At 31.7% G+C, this 19,228-nt stretch overlaps 1 protein-coding gene across 1 annotated transcript in view; it reads left to right on the forward strand.

Annotated features, from left to right (window-relative positions):
* Window positions 1-2,808: 2,808 nt before the first annotated feature.
* The window catches only part of LOC119604199 (probable WRKY transcription factor protein 1), a 43,258-nt gene continuing 26,838 nt past the window's right edge, over window positions 2,809-19,228 (forward strand). Inside the window, 6 exon segments of the mRNA XM_037956675.1 lie at window positions 2,809-3,079; window positions 3,232-3,702; window positions 3,705-3,727; window positions 13,248-13,320; window positions 15,692-15,961; window positions 15,964-16,823. Coding sequence (XP_037812603.1) covers window positions 2,989-3,079; window positions 3,232-3,702; window positions 3,705-3,727; window positions 13,248-13,320; window positions 15,692-15,961; window positions 15,964-16,823 — 1,788 coding nt within the window. The 5' untranslated portion in view covers window positions 2,809-2,988.

A 19,228-nucleotide genomic window follows, 5' to 3' on the forward strand; every position in this document is an offset into this window, starting at 1 on the left:
TGAGGTCCGTTCCCTCAACTCGTCGGGGCAATTATTGGGTTCGAATTGACCAAATACGTCTCTAGGTACTGTTGCCGAATCAACAAAGCCATCTCAGTAGTGTGGTTGCGCGGGCTTCAAGAGCTTAAGAATGCACTGGAATGGGTTATTAGTTGATGGGGATTGCATTTTAAATAATGCAATCTTTCATGACATAAGGGTCAATCTTCCGGTATACCGGAAGGTGGATTTTACCTGATCTTGGGATAGTCGCACCTTCTATTGACTTTATACCAGTGATTGCTTCTTCCTTGCAAGAGATTATATAGCTCGAGTTCTTCATTGATGGATTCAGGGGCGTGTGGTAGACCGTCTCTAGTCTACCCAGTGGATGAAAAAGACCACCGTGAAATAAGGCCGTCAAGGCAGGTGTTCACGTTAAGCACTCGACTTAGTGAAACTGTTTACTTTGCGGAAATTCAAATTACAACTAATGATAAATTGATGGGCTAAACTTATGTTAATATTCCCTTGATCAAAGCGGCGGACATGATTGGCGAATAAGCGATAGAAATGTCATACAATTTAGGTTGAAGATTAGAATTCTGAAAAGATCATATCAATGAAATATACACCTATGCCGCGATGGGACATGTTGTCCGCTTCTTTAAAGGATTTTTTACGTTTTTTGCCGAATGAAGTTATCTCACTTCTTCGATGATTCAGAACGTAATTCCTCAAAATTTTCCAATCGAAGTTCCTTAACATAGATCAATAAAGAGTTTGCGTCTAATTTCAACAAAGGCTTGGGAATGGTAGATCTGCATTTGTCCAATTCCACTTGTCCAATTTGGAGATGATGGGTATGATGTCCTGTCTACATACCACCAAACTAACGTCAGTCTTGATCCCACTAAGACATCTAGTTCCCCTTTTGTTTGCTTTACCCTTTAAGATTATTTTGGCCCTACATTTGTATATTCATTATTTTAAGTGGTTGAGTGTGATTTCCCTGCCAATGCTTTTTGACTCGAACGGTTTTGCATTTGTCAGCTAGCTTTGCATTTGAAAGCTAGTGTTATGACCTAGAAGACTGCAATATATTTCAGTTTATAGGTTTTCAATGTATATCTCTCAGTTTAAAGCAGTCTGTCTAGCAACAGAAAACCGCGGAAGTTAGTTGTAATGTTACGCTCTATAAGAGCTGAGATATTACCATCCTATATATAACTAAATCGGGGCACAGTTAGTTAGTTAGTTAGTTAGTTAGTTAGTTAGTTAGTTAGTTAGTTAGTTAGTTAGCTAGTTAGTTAGTTAGTTAGTTAGTTAGTTAGTTAGTAGTTAGTTAGTTAGTTAGTTAGTTAGTTAGTTAGTTAGTTAGTTAGTTAGTTAGTTAGTTAGTTAGTTAGTTAGTTAGTTAGTTAGTAGTTAGTTAGTTAGTTAGTTAGTTAGTTAGTTAGTTAGTTAGTTAGTTAGTTAGTTAGTTAGTTAGTTAGTTAGTTAGTAGTTAGTTAGTTAGTTAGTTAGTTAGTTAGTTAGTTAGTTAGTTAGTTAGTTAGTTAGTTAGTTAGTTAGTTAGTTAGTTAGTTAGTTAGTTAGTTAGTTAGTTAGTTAGTAGTTAGTTAGTTAGTTAGTTAGTTAGTTAGTTAGTTAGTTAGTTAGTTAGTAGTTAGTTAGTTAGTTAGTTAGTTAGTTAGTTAGTTAGTTAGTTAGTTAGTTAGTTAGTTAGTTAGTTAGTTAGTTAGTTAGTAGTTAGTTAGTTAGTTAGTAGTTAGTTAGTTAGTTAGTTAGTTAGTTAGTTAGTTAGTTAGTTAGTTAGTTAGTTAGTTAGTTAGTTAGTTAGTTAGTTAGTTAGTTAGTTAGTTAGTTAGTTAGTTAGTTAGTTAGTTAGTTAGTTAGTTAGTTAGTTAGTTAGTTAGTTAGTTAGTTAGTTAGTTAGTTAGTTAGTTAGTTAGTTAGTTAGTTAGTTAGTTAGTTAGTTAGTTAGTTAGTTAGTTAGTTAGTTAGTTAGTTAGTTAGTTAGTTAGTTAGTTAGTTAGTTAGTTAGTTAGTTAGTTAGTTAGTTAGTTAGTTAGTTAGTTAGTTAGTTAGTTAGTAGTTAGTAGTGTAGTAGTTAGTTAGTTAGTTAGTTAGTTAGTTAGTTAGTTAGTTAGTTAGTTAGTTAGTTAGTTAGTTAGTTAGTTAGTTAGTTAGTTAGTTGTAGTTAGTTAGTTAGTTAGTTAGTTAGTTAGTTAGTTAGTTAGTAGTAGTTAGTTAGTTAGTTAGTTAGTTAGTTAGTTAGTTAGTTAGTTAGTTAGGTTAGTTAGTAGTTAGTTAGTTAGTTAGGTTAGTTAGTTAGTTAGTTAGTTAGTTAGTTAGTTAGTTAGTTAGTTAGTTAGTAGTTAGTTAGTTAGTTAGTTAGTTAGTTAGTTAGTTAGTTAGTTAGTAGTTAGTTAGTTAGTTAGTTAGTTAGTTAGTTAGTTAGTTAGTTAGTTAGTTAGTTAGTTAGTTAGTTAGTTAGTTAGTTAGTTAGTTAGTAGTTAGTTAGTTAGTTAGTTAGTAGTTAGTTAGTTAGTTAGTTAGTTAGTTAGTTCGAAAGGTGGATGTATATACATCAAATCCGAAGAAATACACCTAGGCCTCTATCGGGCCTGTTGTGCGCTCCTTAACCAGTGCCTCAGCTGTGAATTTCCATCCTAAGGTTCCTATTTTGTTTCTTAATGAACTTTAGTTTAAAGACTATTTCCTAAAGTACATCTATGCAGAATTAAAAAAAATATATATAAAATTTAATTTCCTAATGAATTTGTAGAAATTTATTACAATATATTTATTTTTCTTATTTTCCAGAATTTAAAACAACATCAACAAAAATGCTTTTAGCAAAAATCTAAAAAAGAAATCATATCATTTTATAAAAAAATATATATACAAGAAACATTAAAAGTTTTCAAATAATAAAAAAAAACCAAGTTAAAATATAATCAAACTAAAAAACAAACACAAATAACTCAAAACTCAACAAATAAAATGTGGAATTTCCAAAGAATCATTTGTATATGGATTTGCTGTGTGTCGTGTATGTTTGGAACAACACAATTGTCATCACTGGTGCAAGCAGGTGAGTGAGTGTAATTCAAATAAAATGAATGAAAATGTTGAAAAAATAGAAATACCCTCGAACTGTAAAAAACACTAATTTAAATTTAATGTTATTTTAAAAATATGTATGTATAAGCAACCATGTTTTTCCATTTATGTCTCTTTCCACAGTTCCGTACGAGTATTTTGATGATCATGAACAAAGTTTCTATGATTTGGACTCTGAACAAATTCAAGCTAAATACGATACACGTTTGTTATCGCAACAGATGTTGCAAACAGAGCAGCAGCAGCAACAACATTTAGAAAATCTAAAGGGTTTTCTCAACTATGGCAGTGGGGATGTAACTGCGCAGGGTTTAAATATCGCTGGCAATGGCAATACAAATAATAATTTAGAAACTAGAAAACAAAATGCTGCTGGTCCTTCATACCTTTCGAAAACAACAACGAAATTGAAAAGTAATGATGGCCAAACATTAAAGAATGTTGGTGCTAATAATGCTGACGATGATGATGATGATGACGAACGTAACGATTGGCTGGAGGAAACGGCTACAAAAGCTGCTGCATCAACATCAGCAATTACCGAAACATTAGATGAATTACATTTGCCACGTGCTGCATCATGTTTTACAAATGGCCAAAATATACACATGGTCAAAAGGTAAATTTATATGGGTACCTATAGAATATATCAAATTTATTTTCGAATTAGTATTCATTTTACACCAATTGCTAGTACAGACATACATTCATACTTTATATACATACTTATGTATATGTGTAAAGTAAATACAAGCTTGGATGTCCATTTTTGTAGCGAAATTTTATATTTATTTAAAAGTAATTCTGCTGTATGAAAATATGTTTTGGATGAAAGGAATGCGAGTGATGGAAATTGTGTACAGTTTGAACTTTCCTTGATATTGTTTTAATTAAACAGAAAAAAATGAATTCTTATTCTCGGCCTTTCTTTGGAATGATTTGACATGGGGTCGAACCAGAAAACCACATAATCTGGTACGGGAACCGGTAGCCTACAGGGAAGAGTTTCGGATTTTATCTTGTCCCGGTTATTGGAGAGGTCCTTTCGGGGTGCACGTACTGGCTGTAGTTTAAACCCGAATTTGCTGGATGAGAATGTTGGTTAAAAGACTGATACACGGTTCATAATGTCTATAATTCTGGATAAGTTATGTGATGTTGCCGAGACACAGAGCAGTGACTGTGGGACTAGGCGTTTGAAAATGAATTGGTGTCAAGGGTATATGATACCTAGAGTCAGTGTGTCGGATGAATAACAAGACTGGTGGGTTAAATGGTGATAGATGTAAGATACCTTACACAAATGATACCATTGAATTTTCCTTTCTTGTCCAGTTATGTTTTGGGTTTGTTTTATTCATACCAGATTGTTCTCTGTGAGTTTTCTAGTTCTCGTCCTTTTGTTGGATTCGTGTTTCGATCTGCCGATTACGTCTAGGTCCTGTTTTCGACTCAGCAGAGGCCATCCTATCTGTATTGTTGAAGACAGAAGAGATGTTTTTGCATCTCGGAAGTTGAGTAACGAGAATGTAATGTTCAGAGCTAAAATTGGACCAGTTCTGTGTGGTTCCACAATCTTCCATACTGTATCAATTTCTTCATCAGACCACATCTCCGTAGGGAAATTAGGTGGAATGATTCCAAGTCTGATAACTTTTGCAACATTTCTATATGTTAGTTCGCAGGTTCGGCTTCATGTGAACCAACTCCGGTGGAGGCCGCTACCTGTTTCGGAGGGTTAGACTTTTCGGGTGTCGATCCATGTGATCTGCCTCTCTTCCTCTGGATACGTGCCTCCTCGACGTCCATGTCGTGCTCGATGTAGCCTTTTAAACGTCTACGCGCTGCTCCACTGAGTTTTCTGTGGAGAATGGTGCGATAAAATATTGCGCGTTAGCAACAGATTCCAGTAACGCATCTTTCTCGACCGTTGGGATAGGTACCTAAGTAGAATTAGGGAATGAGTCCCCCAACAATTGATTTGTTTTTTGTTTTCTTCAAAATCCATCTGTAAAAGGAGAATATTAATGGGGAAGGAAGAACATGATGCAACTGAGCGCCTTGCTGGAGATGGGCAATAAATACCACCGGACAATACCCTGGTCCGGAGTCCACCGTAATAGACACGCTAACGTAGTGCCATTCATCATCATGTTCACGATACTGATAACAACCGGGATTAAGGGTTTTTATCGAGCGTTCACTCTATATCCGCCATGTTTTTCTGAGAATCGGCAGATATATCTTGTGCAGGGTGTGAGTCCTTGCCATGCATGGTCGGTCATTGGAATATAAAGAGGCTATGGCGGTATCAAATTGATAAGCTATATTGCGCACAGTGCCAAAGTTAGTTCCAAACACAGTTTTCCATATATTTGATCCATGTTATTTATCGATTTAACCTATGCTGTTATGTTTTCATCTTCAAGGTCCGTTTAACACGCACATTTTTGTTATGTGAAAACGAGTCAAAAACGGAATCGCAGTATCATTATTCCCTATACAAATTTCACTGCCGTTACAATAAATTTTAGTGAAACATTTATTTTAAGCTCATTCATTGCTTATTTAAAACAGAACTTTTTGTTTTTTTATTGTTTGGTTTTTATTTTTATGAAAATGGTTTTACATGTAAAAAATTTAATTTAAAATTGAATAGAAAAATATCATACCACAACTTGTGGTTTTAGGTGCAATTTATGTATATACATTAGGGTGGCCCCGAAATGGAAGTTGCTCATGTTCTCACCGAAAATGAAAATTTAGTTCATACTAAGATACCATTTCTCAAAATTTTTGTCCTGACGTCAATATTTGGCGAGCTGGATCAAAGGATAATAAGGTCCTTTTTTAAGGTTTTTTATGATTTTTTACATATTTCTGGCAAATAAACCATATTTAGTATCATATGAAAGGTCTTTGAGAGACGATTTCAATGACATGACACAAATTTGTAAAAAACTCCAAAATTATTACAAATGTCGTAATTTTTCGGAAAATTTGTTAGTTTTTTCAAATTTTTACACAGAATTATTTAATGTAATTTTTTTAAATTATTACATTATAAACCTCATACAATTTCACTGAAATGTTTTTTTCTGTTTTTCGAAATTCGATATATTTTGTATTTTATTTTAATATTTTAAATTCTATTTTGTCCCAGGTTTTCTGCTACCTATATTTATATAACGTACTTAATATGTCCATCAGCATATGCGTTTACAAGCTTTACAATGATATATAATACTTTATGCTTTCATTGTATTATCAATCAAATTTTTCAGTTTAACTAAAATATTAACACCATTCTCATTCATCTACTTATTTGTTATACTTGCTTTGCAAAACAGTTTCTATGTTATTGTTGTTTTGGTAGCTTACATAGGCTTCGATAAATTTAAATGAAATTTGATCTAGATTTTATTGAGGATTATCTATATATAAAGGAGAAGCGTTACTGACTGACTGATTCATCATTGCACAGCCCAAACGGCTGAACCTAGAATCATGAAATTTTGACAGTAGATGTGTTTTTGGTTATGTAGATCCACTGAGGAGGGATTTTTGGAAATTTTACATTTACGGGTAAAAAGCGGAAAAACGAGTAAAACAGGTTTTCTTAATTATCTTACACAATATTAGTGATACAAAAAAAAATAAAAATTAAATGCACCTGTATCTACTCTTAAAATGAGCAGATGGGTGTCTGGTACTTTTTTGAAATTCGTACTTTTAAGGGGTAAAAATGTGTAAAAAGGTTATTTTGGTACCTTTTTTGGCCCCTTTATAACTTTTGAACTAATTACATAATAAAATTTTTATAAATATTTTGGATACATCTCCCAAAATTATGAGACACCTGTTTCGTACTTTTTTAAAATTCAGTCCTTTTTGAGTGTAAAAGGGAGAAAAGTGTATTTATGGTATTTTTTTAACACATTAAGAAAACTTTTTCGGTTTATTGAATTATTCGTATTAAATTACGCACTAACTCTGTAATATTTATTGTAATAAAATTTTTACTATTTCACTGGGGAAAAAAGTACCAAAAAGGAAAAAAACGGGACATTTAATTTTATTCAAACTCATTGAGCCAATTTTTATAAAATTTGAAAAAGTAGTTTATTTACTCACACAAAATAAGCTATAGGTATATTATTTTGGAATTCGAGTACTAAGGCCTATATAGGACCAATTCGAGTAAATTGTTTGGTACTTTTTGAAAGCAAAAATTTTTTTGGAACAAATGAATGCAGATTTGATGTTTTATCTGTGATATATAGATTTAAATGCGGAACATTGTGTAAACTTAATTCTCGAAAAAGTATATTTCTAACCAAAAAGGGGAAAAATTTTACTCTTTTTATTAGTACTTTCCACTTAGGTAAAATTTGGTACTTTTTCACTTTGGTACTTTTTAACTTTGGTACTTTTTCTTTCTTCAAATGATACTCTTTGTATGTTCTTTAATATGAATTCAAAACACATGATTATTAAACATACACGGTCCTCATTGAATAAGATTCTTTAAGAGAGAACTTTTTAGTACTTTTATCTCATAAATGGTACTTTTTTAATTTTATAAAATATTCAACCTTTTAACATACATGGGGTTGACTGAATAATATTCTATAAGCGGGAACTATTTGGTACTTTTCTATTCTACAAATGGTACCTTTTAGATTCTTTATAATGGTTAATCGGAACACACGGTCCTAATTAAATGAGAATTTATTGAGGGAGATTTTTGTACTTTTTCGTTTTTCCGATGGTAATTTTTGATATTTTTACGATATTGAACATAGATATTGAAAATAAAATTTAAAATGTAGGTACCTTAGTTAATGAGAATCTACTGAAAGGGACTTTTGGTACTTATCATTCATTAAAATAATATTTTTTGAATTGTATATAATATTGAACACAGAAACATAACATTTTGATTAAAGGATTATCTATTAGAGGTATTTTATAGTATATTTTTTTTTCAAATAGTACTTTTGAAATTTTTTATAATGTGGAAACTAAATGAATGAAACTACTGAACATATAAACTGAAACATTAAAAAAATGTTTAATCAATTTTAATTTTCTATAAAAGTAAAAAAAATTTGTATGTATTGAATTTAAGTTAGGGTAGCGAAGCACCCAGGGTATGCTAGTTGTTTATTAATTTCAACGAATTATATTAAATTTATCTGTGTTAAAATGTAAAAAACCTGAAAATTTTACTGATATATCATTGAAAGCGTCTCCCAATGACCTTTCTTATGATACCAAAATGTTATATCTTTCCTTTAGAAGAAATATGAAAAAAATCATAAAACCTCAAAAAAGGACCTTTTTATTCTTTGATCCAGTTCGCCAAATATTGACCCCAAAACAAAAATTTGAGAAACGCAATCCTATAATCAATTAAACTTTAATTTTAGTTGGGAACATCGACACCTTATTTTTCCTCCATTTAAACGGTGCCACCCTAATATACATATGTATGTACAAAAGATTGCTTTAGAGAATTACTATTTTGTTTTGACCATTACTCCACTGAAGCTATTGTTACAATGATGATGACCCCACGCCAAAATGACTCTAACATTGAAGTTGCATTAATATAAGAAAAAATAATTTAAATTTTTCATTTTATCAAACTATTCATACAAACTATAAAGGAAAATCTGACCACATTTACTTACCTCCTTCTCCCATATAAATTTTAGTTATATGTATTAGTATAGTATATTTTATAAAGTCAACATTTACAGAAGTAAAACTGGTGTTTTATTGTTTGTATTTATGGAAAATTATTTGAACATAATTTATAAATATGTAAGTATATATGTTTATAAATAACCATTGCCCATATTTTTACTGTGGTCTGCTTATCAACAGTCGGAGGGAGGTACACACAAATGTAAATTTGTATAACAAACCCATAGTTTTAAAAGACCCAAAATATAAAATTTCAACTCCCTAGCTCTTTTTGTTCGAACCTTATCGAGCTTTTAACAAACAAAAATGGCCAGATTTTTCAACCAATATTTCGATATGTTACAAAAGTAATGACAAAATCAAGATCCTTTTGACAATGGTTATAAAAATCAATACATCCCGCAACATCTTAGTGATATACAAAACAAAAATCTTGAAAATGCCACTTGATTTGATACAGATTTTCTAAATTTTCCAGTATTTTAATTATAAATTTCTCTTTAAAACTTTCTTAATAAAAAACCAGTTTTCTCTAATTATTCGCCTAAATTTTCAAACAAAAATAAATTAACATAATAATTGGATACAAAAAAAAAAAAAAACACAAAAACAAAGAGGAAACTCTTTACTGTAATTTTTTTTTCCTAAGACTTGTACAAATAAGACTAAACGTTTTGCCACAAAAAGTAAAAAACACCTGTGTTTATTTTGGCCTATTTTCTGGATTTTGTTATGAATAATTATTATAAGATTTTATTTCCTGCTGTATAAACCCAACAAGAGAAAAGGAAGCAGAAAACATAAAAGTAAAGTTAATAAATCTTTTTATCACAACAAAAACACATGTCCAGCTGTGTCGGCGAAAGTAAATACGCGTACAAGTAAATTAACTTTAAATAAATTTCATCATCGCTGTTGGGAAATCGTTGTTTTATTTTATTTCATTTGTTTGTTTTATCCGATTAGCAAATTCTAATTTATCATAATTTTTCAGAAAACATTCTTATTACGTATTTGAAAATAATGACGAGAATTTGGGGCTAGGAGTGGGATTGTGGTATTTGTTTAAAGCTAAATATAAAATTTATAATTAGTTGGGTTTGGCTACTTCATTAGTTATTGTTAGTTCGTTGTTAAGGTTTCTGATTTATTGAACCTTAAATTTAATAGTGCAAGTATGTTCGGTTTCTATTAGGAGCTCCGTTGTAATCAGGATTTAAATGAAGTGAAACAACTTATATGTCCTCATAACATAGATTGGTCCAGCCAGTCAGACTTTCAATCAAGTGAAACAATTTCTTTTTTTGACCCTCTAACACAAAACGGTAAAGTCAGTCAGACGAGATTGACGAAAAAAATAAGGCAAAGTTACAATTAATTAGGGCCCTAATTTTCAAGCTAATTTTTTCTATGTATATCCTAGGTAACTGATATGAATAGAACCCCTACAATATAGAGGGGACTTTTATTAAGAGAGATTAACTCAGTTTTTAAATTAAAAACTATTTTTGAGGTCACTTGTGGCATACGACATAGTTTCATAGACAGCTGAGGAATCGCCGGGCCATATAAATACGGACAGCTCCGGTTTCTCAATCAATATCATACATGTTTCGAGAATAGAAATCGCCTGAAAGGGGAATTTCGCTTCCGAAGTAGTTAGTTAGTAGTTAGTTAATAGTATTAGTAGTTAGTATAGTAGTTAGTTAGTTAGTTAGTTAGTTAGTTAGTTAGTTAGTTAGTTAGTTAGTAGTTAGTTAGTTAGTTAGTTAGTTAGTTAGTTAGTAGTTAGTTAGTTAGTTATTAGTTAGTTAGTTAGTTAGTTAGTTAGTTAGTAGTTAGTTAGTTAGTTAGTTAGTAGTAGTTAGTTAGTTTAGTTAGTTCGTTAGTTAGTTAGTAGTAGTTAGTTAGTTAGTTAGTTAGTTAGTTAGTAGTAGTTAGTTAGTAGTTAGTTAGTTAGTTAGTAGTAGTTAGTTAGTTAGTAGTAGTTAGTTAGTTAGTTAGTTAGTTAGTAGTTAGTAGTTAGTTCGTTAGTTAGTTAGTTTAGTTAGTTAGTTGTTAGTTAGTTATAGTTAGTTAGTTAGTAGTTAGTAGTTAGTTAGTTAGTAGTATTAGTTAGTTAGTTAGTTAGTAGTAGTTAGTTAGTTAGTTAGTTAGTTAGTTAGTTAGTTAGTTAGTTAGTTAGTTAGTTCGGTTAGTTAGTTAGGTTAGTAGTAGTTAGTTAGTTAGTAGTAGGTTAGTAGTTAGTTAGTTAGTTTAGTTAGTTAGTAGTTAGTTAGTAGTTAGTTAGTTAGTTAGTTAGTTAGTTAGTTACGTTAGTTAGTAGTTAGTTAGTTAGTTAGTTAGTTAGTTAGGTTAGTTAGTTAGTTAGTTAGTAGTTAGTTAGTTAGTTAGTTAGTTAGTTAGTTAGTTAGTTAGTTAGTTAGTTAGTTAGTCGTTAGTTAGTAGTTAGTTAGTTAGTTAGTTAGTAGTTAGTTAGTTAGTAGTTAGTTAGTTAGTTAGTTAGTTCGTAGTTAGTTAGTTAGTTAGTTAGTTAGTTAGTTAGTTAGTTAGTTAGTTAGTTTGTAGTTAGTTAGTTAGTTGTTAGTAGTTAGTTAGTTAGTTAGTTAGTTAGTTAGTTAGTAGTAGTTAGTCTAGTTAGTTAGTTAGTAGTTAGTTGTTAGTTAGTTAGTTAGTAGTTAGTAGTTAGTTAGTTAGTTAGTTAGTTAGTTAGTTAGTTAGTTAGTTAGTTAGTTAGTATAGTAGTTAGTTTAGTTAGTTAGTAGTTAGTTAGTTAGTTCGTAGTTAGTTAGTTAGTAGTAGTTAGTTAGTTAGTTAGTTAGTTAGTTAGGGGGGACCACGCCCCACTATCTCGTGGTCCCCCCTTTGCCAGAGTCTTTGGTGGAAAGTTGAAGTTGCTTTACGTTAGTATCTGCCGTGTTGGCCTATCTCACGGTGGTCTATTTCAACCGCTGGGTGAGCTTCTTGATGTCCTCACCACCGCCTCCTTCAATCTTCGATGAAGAAATCAGGTGGTAATTTCTGTACATGGCTAAAGCCGGTCCATATACAAGCACTTTGCTCAAGTGTTCGAGCTAACTAATCTCTGACCATTGCTGAACCTTTGCTTAACTTCCGAGATGTAAAACATCACATCCGTTTAGAACCACGCAGATGGGATGACCTCTGTTGATTAGGCAACAGCAGCTAGAGACGTAACCGGTAGACCGAAGTACGAATCCATCAAATAAGCCGAGACTTTGTTTTTACTCACAGTGGCACACTGTGGTAATTCTGATACGAACATAGTATACTCTGAACATATCTGGGCAAGGAAGGAAAATTCAATGGTATCATTTGTATAAGATACCTCACATACATCGTCATTCAATCCAGCATACTTCTCAATTATCTGGCAAATTCATTCATTCTTTAGTCCGAAGTTCTGCCTGATTTGGGTTGTCTGGACTTTTTATCCATCATCATACAACCCAGGCACACTTCTCATTCATCCGACACATTCATAAGTGAAAAACATACGACACATTTATTCTAGGTAAACGGGTGGGTGAGGCCCGCATACCCCACATTCATCCCGTATCATATACAATTAACACCAACTCATTTCCAATGCTTAGTCCGACAGACACTCCTCTGTGGGGTATCTTATCTCGAAATATATATTTCACCGTTCATCATCTTTTAACCGCAACTTACTTTTCCCGCGAATTTAGGTTTTAACCACAGCCACTACGTGGATCCCGAAGGAACCTCAACCAATTGACCAGACAAGACATAGTCCTGCGGGCAACTGGCCACACGTAGTACCAGATTATGTGGTTTTCTGGTTAGACCCACAGCAGTTTTATAGTCCAGGCAGATTAGAGGTACTGGTAGCACCTCTATACCACCGGATTGCAATACACCAAGATGGGATCTTTCATCAAGGAAACATGCCCGAGGGGGAAGTCTATGGAAATCGAACATAAGACTTCCACACTCGTGCCTCCTATTAACGTACCGGAGGCACCTACAAACAAGTTATGTTACTCAATCGAGACAGCCGCATACTGCTTGTTGGAACCAGAATTCTGGGGCCAACGTTACTCTTATTACAGAAATTTCAAAAAACACTGTTACTATGCTGAGATTATGAAATTTAGGGAGTTAGATTCTAAAACAATTCGCATCCTAGATTTTTGAAAATGTTTTCTAAACAAAGTAATATTTTTTCGTAGGGAACAATATTATTTCCTAAAATCGCATTCCGTTTCAATTTCGATTATTATCATTTCGATTTTGTTTTATTGCCAAACATAAAATTTGTTCTGTACATATTTTGGTGGTTTTGCTTATCTTATATTTTTTATTTTTCCAAATTCATTCTTGTAAATATTTTGTTTTACTCTATTTAGAGATTCCATCTAATGGTTTGTTTTCCTCCGCAGGTACCACGTCTAGATAACTGTGAGGTTTGTTTGTGCATGGATGGTGAAATATTTTGTTGGTGGGAAAAATGTGGTAAGTACTTGTATTTGTACTCTTCTTGCTTTTCATTCAATTCATTTTTTCATTCTTTTTTTTGGGGGGGCTTCATTCATAGAAAGGCACGTTTTGAAAGTTTTGATTTTGGTTTATGAAAAAATGTTTGAACAAATTTATAAAAAAAAGAAAAACTAAAAATATTTTGGCACAAGTTCAGTTTTTCGTTGAAAACAGCATAGAAATCTTAATGGAAATTACTTTAAAAGGGTTAATTTTATACATCGATAAACTCGTAAGCAGTCGTAGATACAATATACATTTACAAGGTAGTTTGTTGGGGTAATAATCATTAAAATACAAGTTCATGATGTGTTTATTAAAAGATTACATCAAATTAAATTAACTGACTTTTTAGTTTGTATAGAAAAGGGGGTTTTTTGGCTTTGTCTATGAGGGATATATGTATGTTCATTAGTCAAATTAAAAATATCATTGAAAAAATCCAATTGTAGTATTCTAGCATTGGGAACGAAGCTTAAGCATTGGGAACGAAGCTTAAAAGAGTAGCGTTACTGACTGACTGATTCATCATCACACAGCCCAAACGGCTGAACCAAGAATCATGAAATTTTGACAGTGGATGTGTTTTTGGTTATGTAGATCCACTAAGGAGGGATTTTGGGAAAAATTTTCTTAATTATCTTACACAATATTAGTGATACAAGAAAAAATTTAAATGCACCTGTATCTACTCTTAAAATGAGCAGATGGGTGTCTGGTACTTTTTTGAAATTCATACTTTTAAGGGGTAAAAATGTGTAACAAATGTGATTTTGGTACCTTTTTTGGCCCCTTATAACGTTTGAACTAATTAACATAATAAAATGTTTATAAATATTTTGGATACATCTCCCAAAATTATGAGACACCTGTTTCGTACTTTTTTAAAATTCAGTCCTTTTTGGGTGTAAAAGGGAGAAAACTGTATTTATGGTACTTTTTTTTAGCACATTAAGAAAACTTTTTCGGTTTATTGAATTATTCCTATTAAATTACGGACTAATATTTATTGTAATAAAATTTTTTGCTATTTCATTTGGGGAAAAAGTACCAAAAATGGCAAAAACGGGAAATTTAATTTATAAAATTTTTTTATAAAATTTGAAAAAACAGTTTATTTACTCACACAAAATAAGCTGTTGGTATATTATTTTGGAATTCGAGTACTAAGTCCTATATAGGACCAAATTCGAGTAAATTGTTTCGTACTTTTTGAAGGCACTATTTTTCTGGAACAAATGAATGCAGATTTGAATCGTTTGAATTTTATCTGTGATATATAGATTTAAATACGGAACATTTTGTAAACTTAATTCTCAAAAAAGTATATTTCTAAGCGAAAAGGGCAAAAAATTGTACTCTTTTTATAAGTACTTTCCACTTAAGTAAATTTTATTTCACTTTTGGTACTTTTTCTTTCTTCAAATGATACTCTTTGTATGTTCTTTAATATGAATTCAAAACACATGATTATTAAACATATACGGTCCTCTTGAATAAGATTTAAGAGAAAACTTTTTAGTACTTTTTAGCTCATAAATGGTACTTTTTTAATTTTCTAAAATATTCAACTTAGGAACATTAATTTTAACATACATGGTCTTGACTGAATAATATTCTGTAAGTGGGAACTATTTGGTACTTTTCTATTCTTCAAATTGTACCTTTTAGATTCTTTATAATGGTTAACTGGAACACACGGTCCTTATTAAAGGAGAATTTATTGAGAGAGATTTTTGTACTTTTTCGTTTTTCCGATGGTACTTTTTGATATTTTTACGATATTGAACATAGAAATATAAAATTTTAAATGTAGGGACCTTAGTGAATGAGAATCTACTGAAAGGGACTTTTGGTACTTTTTCATTCATTAAATAATATTTTTTGAATTGTATTAAATGATAATCTATTAGAGGTATTTTATAGTACTTTTTTCAAATACTATATATTGAACGTATAAAACTGAAACATTAATCAATTTTATCAAAACATTAATCAAATTAATCAAATTTGATCAATTTTAATTTTCTATAAAAGTAAACAAAATTTTGTATGTATTTAATTTAAGTTAGGGTAGCGAAGCACCCAGGGTATGCTAGTATTTTTGGGATATAAGAATATGTATGTCTCATACTTAATTATAATATTTTTTCAATTTACTAAAAAAAGTAACAGAATCGTTATTAAATATTTATAAGTTCATATTTTCATTCTTTAACTACATCCTTTAAATATAAATGAGCATATTTGTTTGTGTGTATATGTGTGTGCTGTTTTCCTGTTTACTGATTTACTGACCGAACTGTAATTAAACTGATTTCCGTATATATGTACATTTTCAGATAAAAATCCGCAAAAGCTTCAACAACATATGATGACTATTCAACACCATTTGAAGAATCATCCACAACACGCATGCAATTAAATCCGAAAACCACATATAAAACGACTTTAAAACCAATGAAAAAACCAAAAACAAATGAAGACTACAAGTATGATGATGACGATTCGGCTGAAATACGTGAAATGCAACAGGAATATGAAGGCCTCAAGGAGCAATTGATGCGGACGGAGCACGTACAAGAGCAACATAAAATCCATCACAATAAACAAATGGTGAAAAGAAAATCTATCAGCAACAAGAGGAGGAAAAACATAATAAGAAAATTAAGGAACAGAATAAAAAAAAGCAGGAAGAACAACAGCAACAACAACAGCAGCAGCATCACAAACAACAGCAACAACATAAAACGAGCGAACATTTCGAACAACATCATCATCCTCATAATCACAACAACAATCACGATTACAGTTCAAGTGGGTCGTCCAGCAGTAAAATACTTAATTTTCCAGAAAATCTACCTTCGGTTTTATACTACGATTATAAAACGGAAGAACATCATCAACATCAGCACCAACATCGTGAACAACATTTAAAACATCAAAAGCAAAAACAACAACAGAAACTACTTTTACAACAACATGAAAAAGAGCTTAAGCATCGACAGCAGCAACAACAACAACAGCAGCAACATCATGTTAATCGTCATCATGAATATGGTCAAGATTTCAACACGTACAGCAGTACAGCACATAAAACACCGGCAACAGGAACAGGCGAAGCAGGTGTTGTAGGAAGCAGAGCAGGGGATGAAACAAAACATCATGACGGCATCGGCGGCCCATCAACAACATTTAAGTATTTTAGCAACGGAAATGAAAACATTTACAATGGAGATTTACAAACAGACAGTGACATTTTACCAGAGCCACCAACAAAAAAGCCAAAATTTCCAACATCAATTACAGACACAACGGCAACAGCAAAAACAACAGGAATTCCAATATCACAACTTCATCGTTTATCCACTTCAATGATGGCAACAACAGCTGTAGCAATAACAAAATCATCATCATCATCAACAGCAACAATAACATCAAAAACATGCCAGCAAATACACCTCCAACGGCATCAATACCTTTAAAGGTAAATGTACCATTTTATCCTATTTGTATTTAACACACACTCTGGAGCTTAAACAAAACACATACTTTACACAGAGCAGCAAATGCATATAAAGTGTTCAAAGTCAGTTTCAGATAAACTACTATTAGGCGTTTAAATTCAATGGAGAAATCTGAACTACTCTATTATGTTTGTATGTTAGAGTGTCCCGTGGAAAACTTTTTTGTAGGCACCTGTCTCAAAAGATGTGTAGAACCGTATATGGGAAAATAAGGAAATAAATTCTGAATGCGATTGAAAATACCGATGTCTCTATTCAATGTTATCGAAATGGATCTCAAAATTTTCCTAATTTTGATCTTCTTAGGGTCATTACAATGGACTTATTTATTCCGATTTTTTTCGAAATAGTTGTCAAAATATTCCTAATTTGTAGCTTATTACGATAAAAACATTAACAAAATGATTTTGGTTCTTTTATAAGTGATCCCCGGAGCATAGTATAAATAACATTTTCGAGAAATCGGTCTATAATTGACTCCACTCCCCATATAAGGTACCCTTTAGAAAATGATTTTAACGCTCATTACTGGCGTTACAACGAAATTTTTTATAAACAAGTTTTATGGAAACAAAAACGTCTCTACTAAATTGTGTGAAGATCGGTTCTGAATAGAAACTATCCGCCATATAAGATTCCCTTCAGAAAAGTATAGGGAGGAAATTTAACATAACTTTGTTTTATAGGGGAAAAAAATCTCAGTAGCAAATTGTATGAGTATCGGTCCATATTTGAACCTACCCCTCCATATAAGGTCCCATTCATAAAATAATTTTATCGCACATAATTAGCTTAATAAGACCAGCATAGTGACGAAATTCGTCATAAGAAAGGCTTGTAGGGTGACGACCCCAATGAGAGCAGGACGATAAATCTCCTCAAAATGAGCAAGGCTGAGTATGATGGTACGTATTAAGAATGGACGCTCAGGATTATTGCCGTAGCTATACAAAATTGGACGTGCGGATTCAGACGAATGTAGAGCATATGGTGAGGACAGTAAAACTCTGGAGCACTTTATATGCCAAGGTTAGGCATTTGTCGAAATTAGATCCACGTATCTTAGAAGTGATATTATTTAAATATAACATTTCTCACCAACATTGATTGAAAAACTCTTAGGAATTACGTCCTGGAAACTGAGTTTCTGAACATTGAAAGATGATACATTCAGTTAACATTATGTTTTCATACCCTACACTACTATAGTGGGGATGTGCTGATGTTTGTAACGCATAAAAATAGTGGTCCTACACCTATTTTAAAGTATACCGATCGAATCACTTTTGAGTCGATTAAGACATGGCTGGCTGTCCATCTGCCCGACTGGCTGGATGGTTGACTGTCCATATACACTTTGTGCGCAAGCTAAAGGCCACAATTTTCAAAATATTTTGATAAAATTTGGAGCATACGTGTTTTTCGGTACAAGGATGCTTATTGAAAAATTATTGAAATTGGTCCATTACTTACTTAGCCCCATACAACCTGACCTTCCGATTTGGGTTTTTTTTAACTACGTCAAATATACTACTATCACTCCAAATTGGCACCACTGAGTTTTTGTGATGATCGGTCATTGTTTGACCCTAGGTTTTTCAGACTGCTTACTAACACGAGTAAGTCTATACTTGGGTCCTATTCGGTCCCTTTGTAACATCCCCATATGAGGTTTCCTTTTAGAAAAGTAGCAATCGTAATAAAATTAATACAAAATCAGACTACATTTTATCTTAAACCTCTGGACAGACCTGGATATAATTCGTTTACTTGCTTCACATTGAATTGTTCAGATTGTGGAAAAAAAAATTAAAATAGATTTACTTTTTTATATCCACTCTCCTACATAAAGAAATAAAAATTTCTTAAAAAATGTAAATCAATTGTTTTAAATAAATATACAAAGTCAAACTTTTAATTCCCATTCTTCGAACTCATATTCTATGGAAAAATACAAAACTAATTCATTCAAATCAAATATAGTTCAGTCAATAATAAGTATTAAAGCCATTTAGAAAAGGAAAATAATCGAAAGATATAAAAAAAAGAGTGATTGGAGAAAAGAAGGCTATAAAATCGACATTGAAAACACGTGCTGCAGAAAAATCCTTTTAACCTTTTATTGATTTTAACTTAAAATAGAACATCCAATGTTTGAAATTATGTTTTCGTTTCTTTTAATTTTTTCATTTGCTTTAATAACGTAGACATAATTCAAATATTATTGAATGCTTACTAAAATGAAATAAATACTGAAAAATACCAATGTATAATATGCAATGTGTTAAAAATTATATTGGAGTTGTAGAGGAAAAGAGGATTTACAATGGAAATAATTTCTGTCATATATTTTATGA

This window comes from Lucilia sericata, unplaced genomic scaffold (assembly GCF_015586225.1).
Source record: "Lucilia sericata isolate MDLA Ls3-8-SP2 unplaced genomic scaffold, ASM1558622v1 Contig000369F_arrow, whole genome shotgun sequence".
Taxonomy (NCBI): domain Eukaryota; kingdom Metazoa; phylum Arthropoda; class Insecta; order Diptera; family Calliphoridae; genus Lucilia; species Lucilia sericata.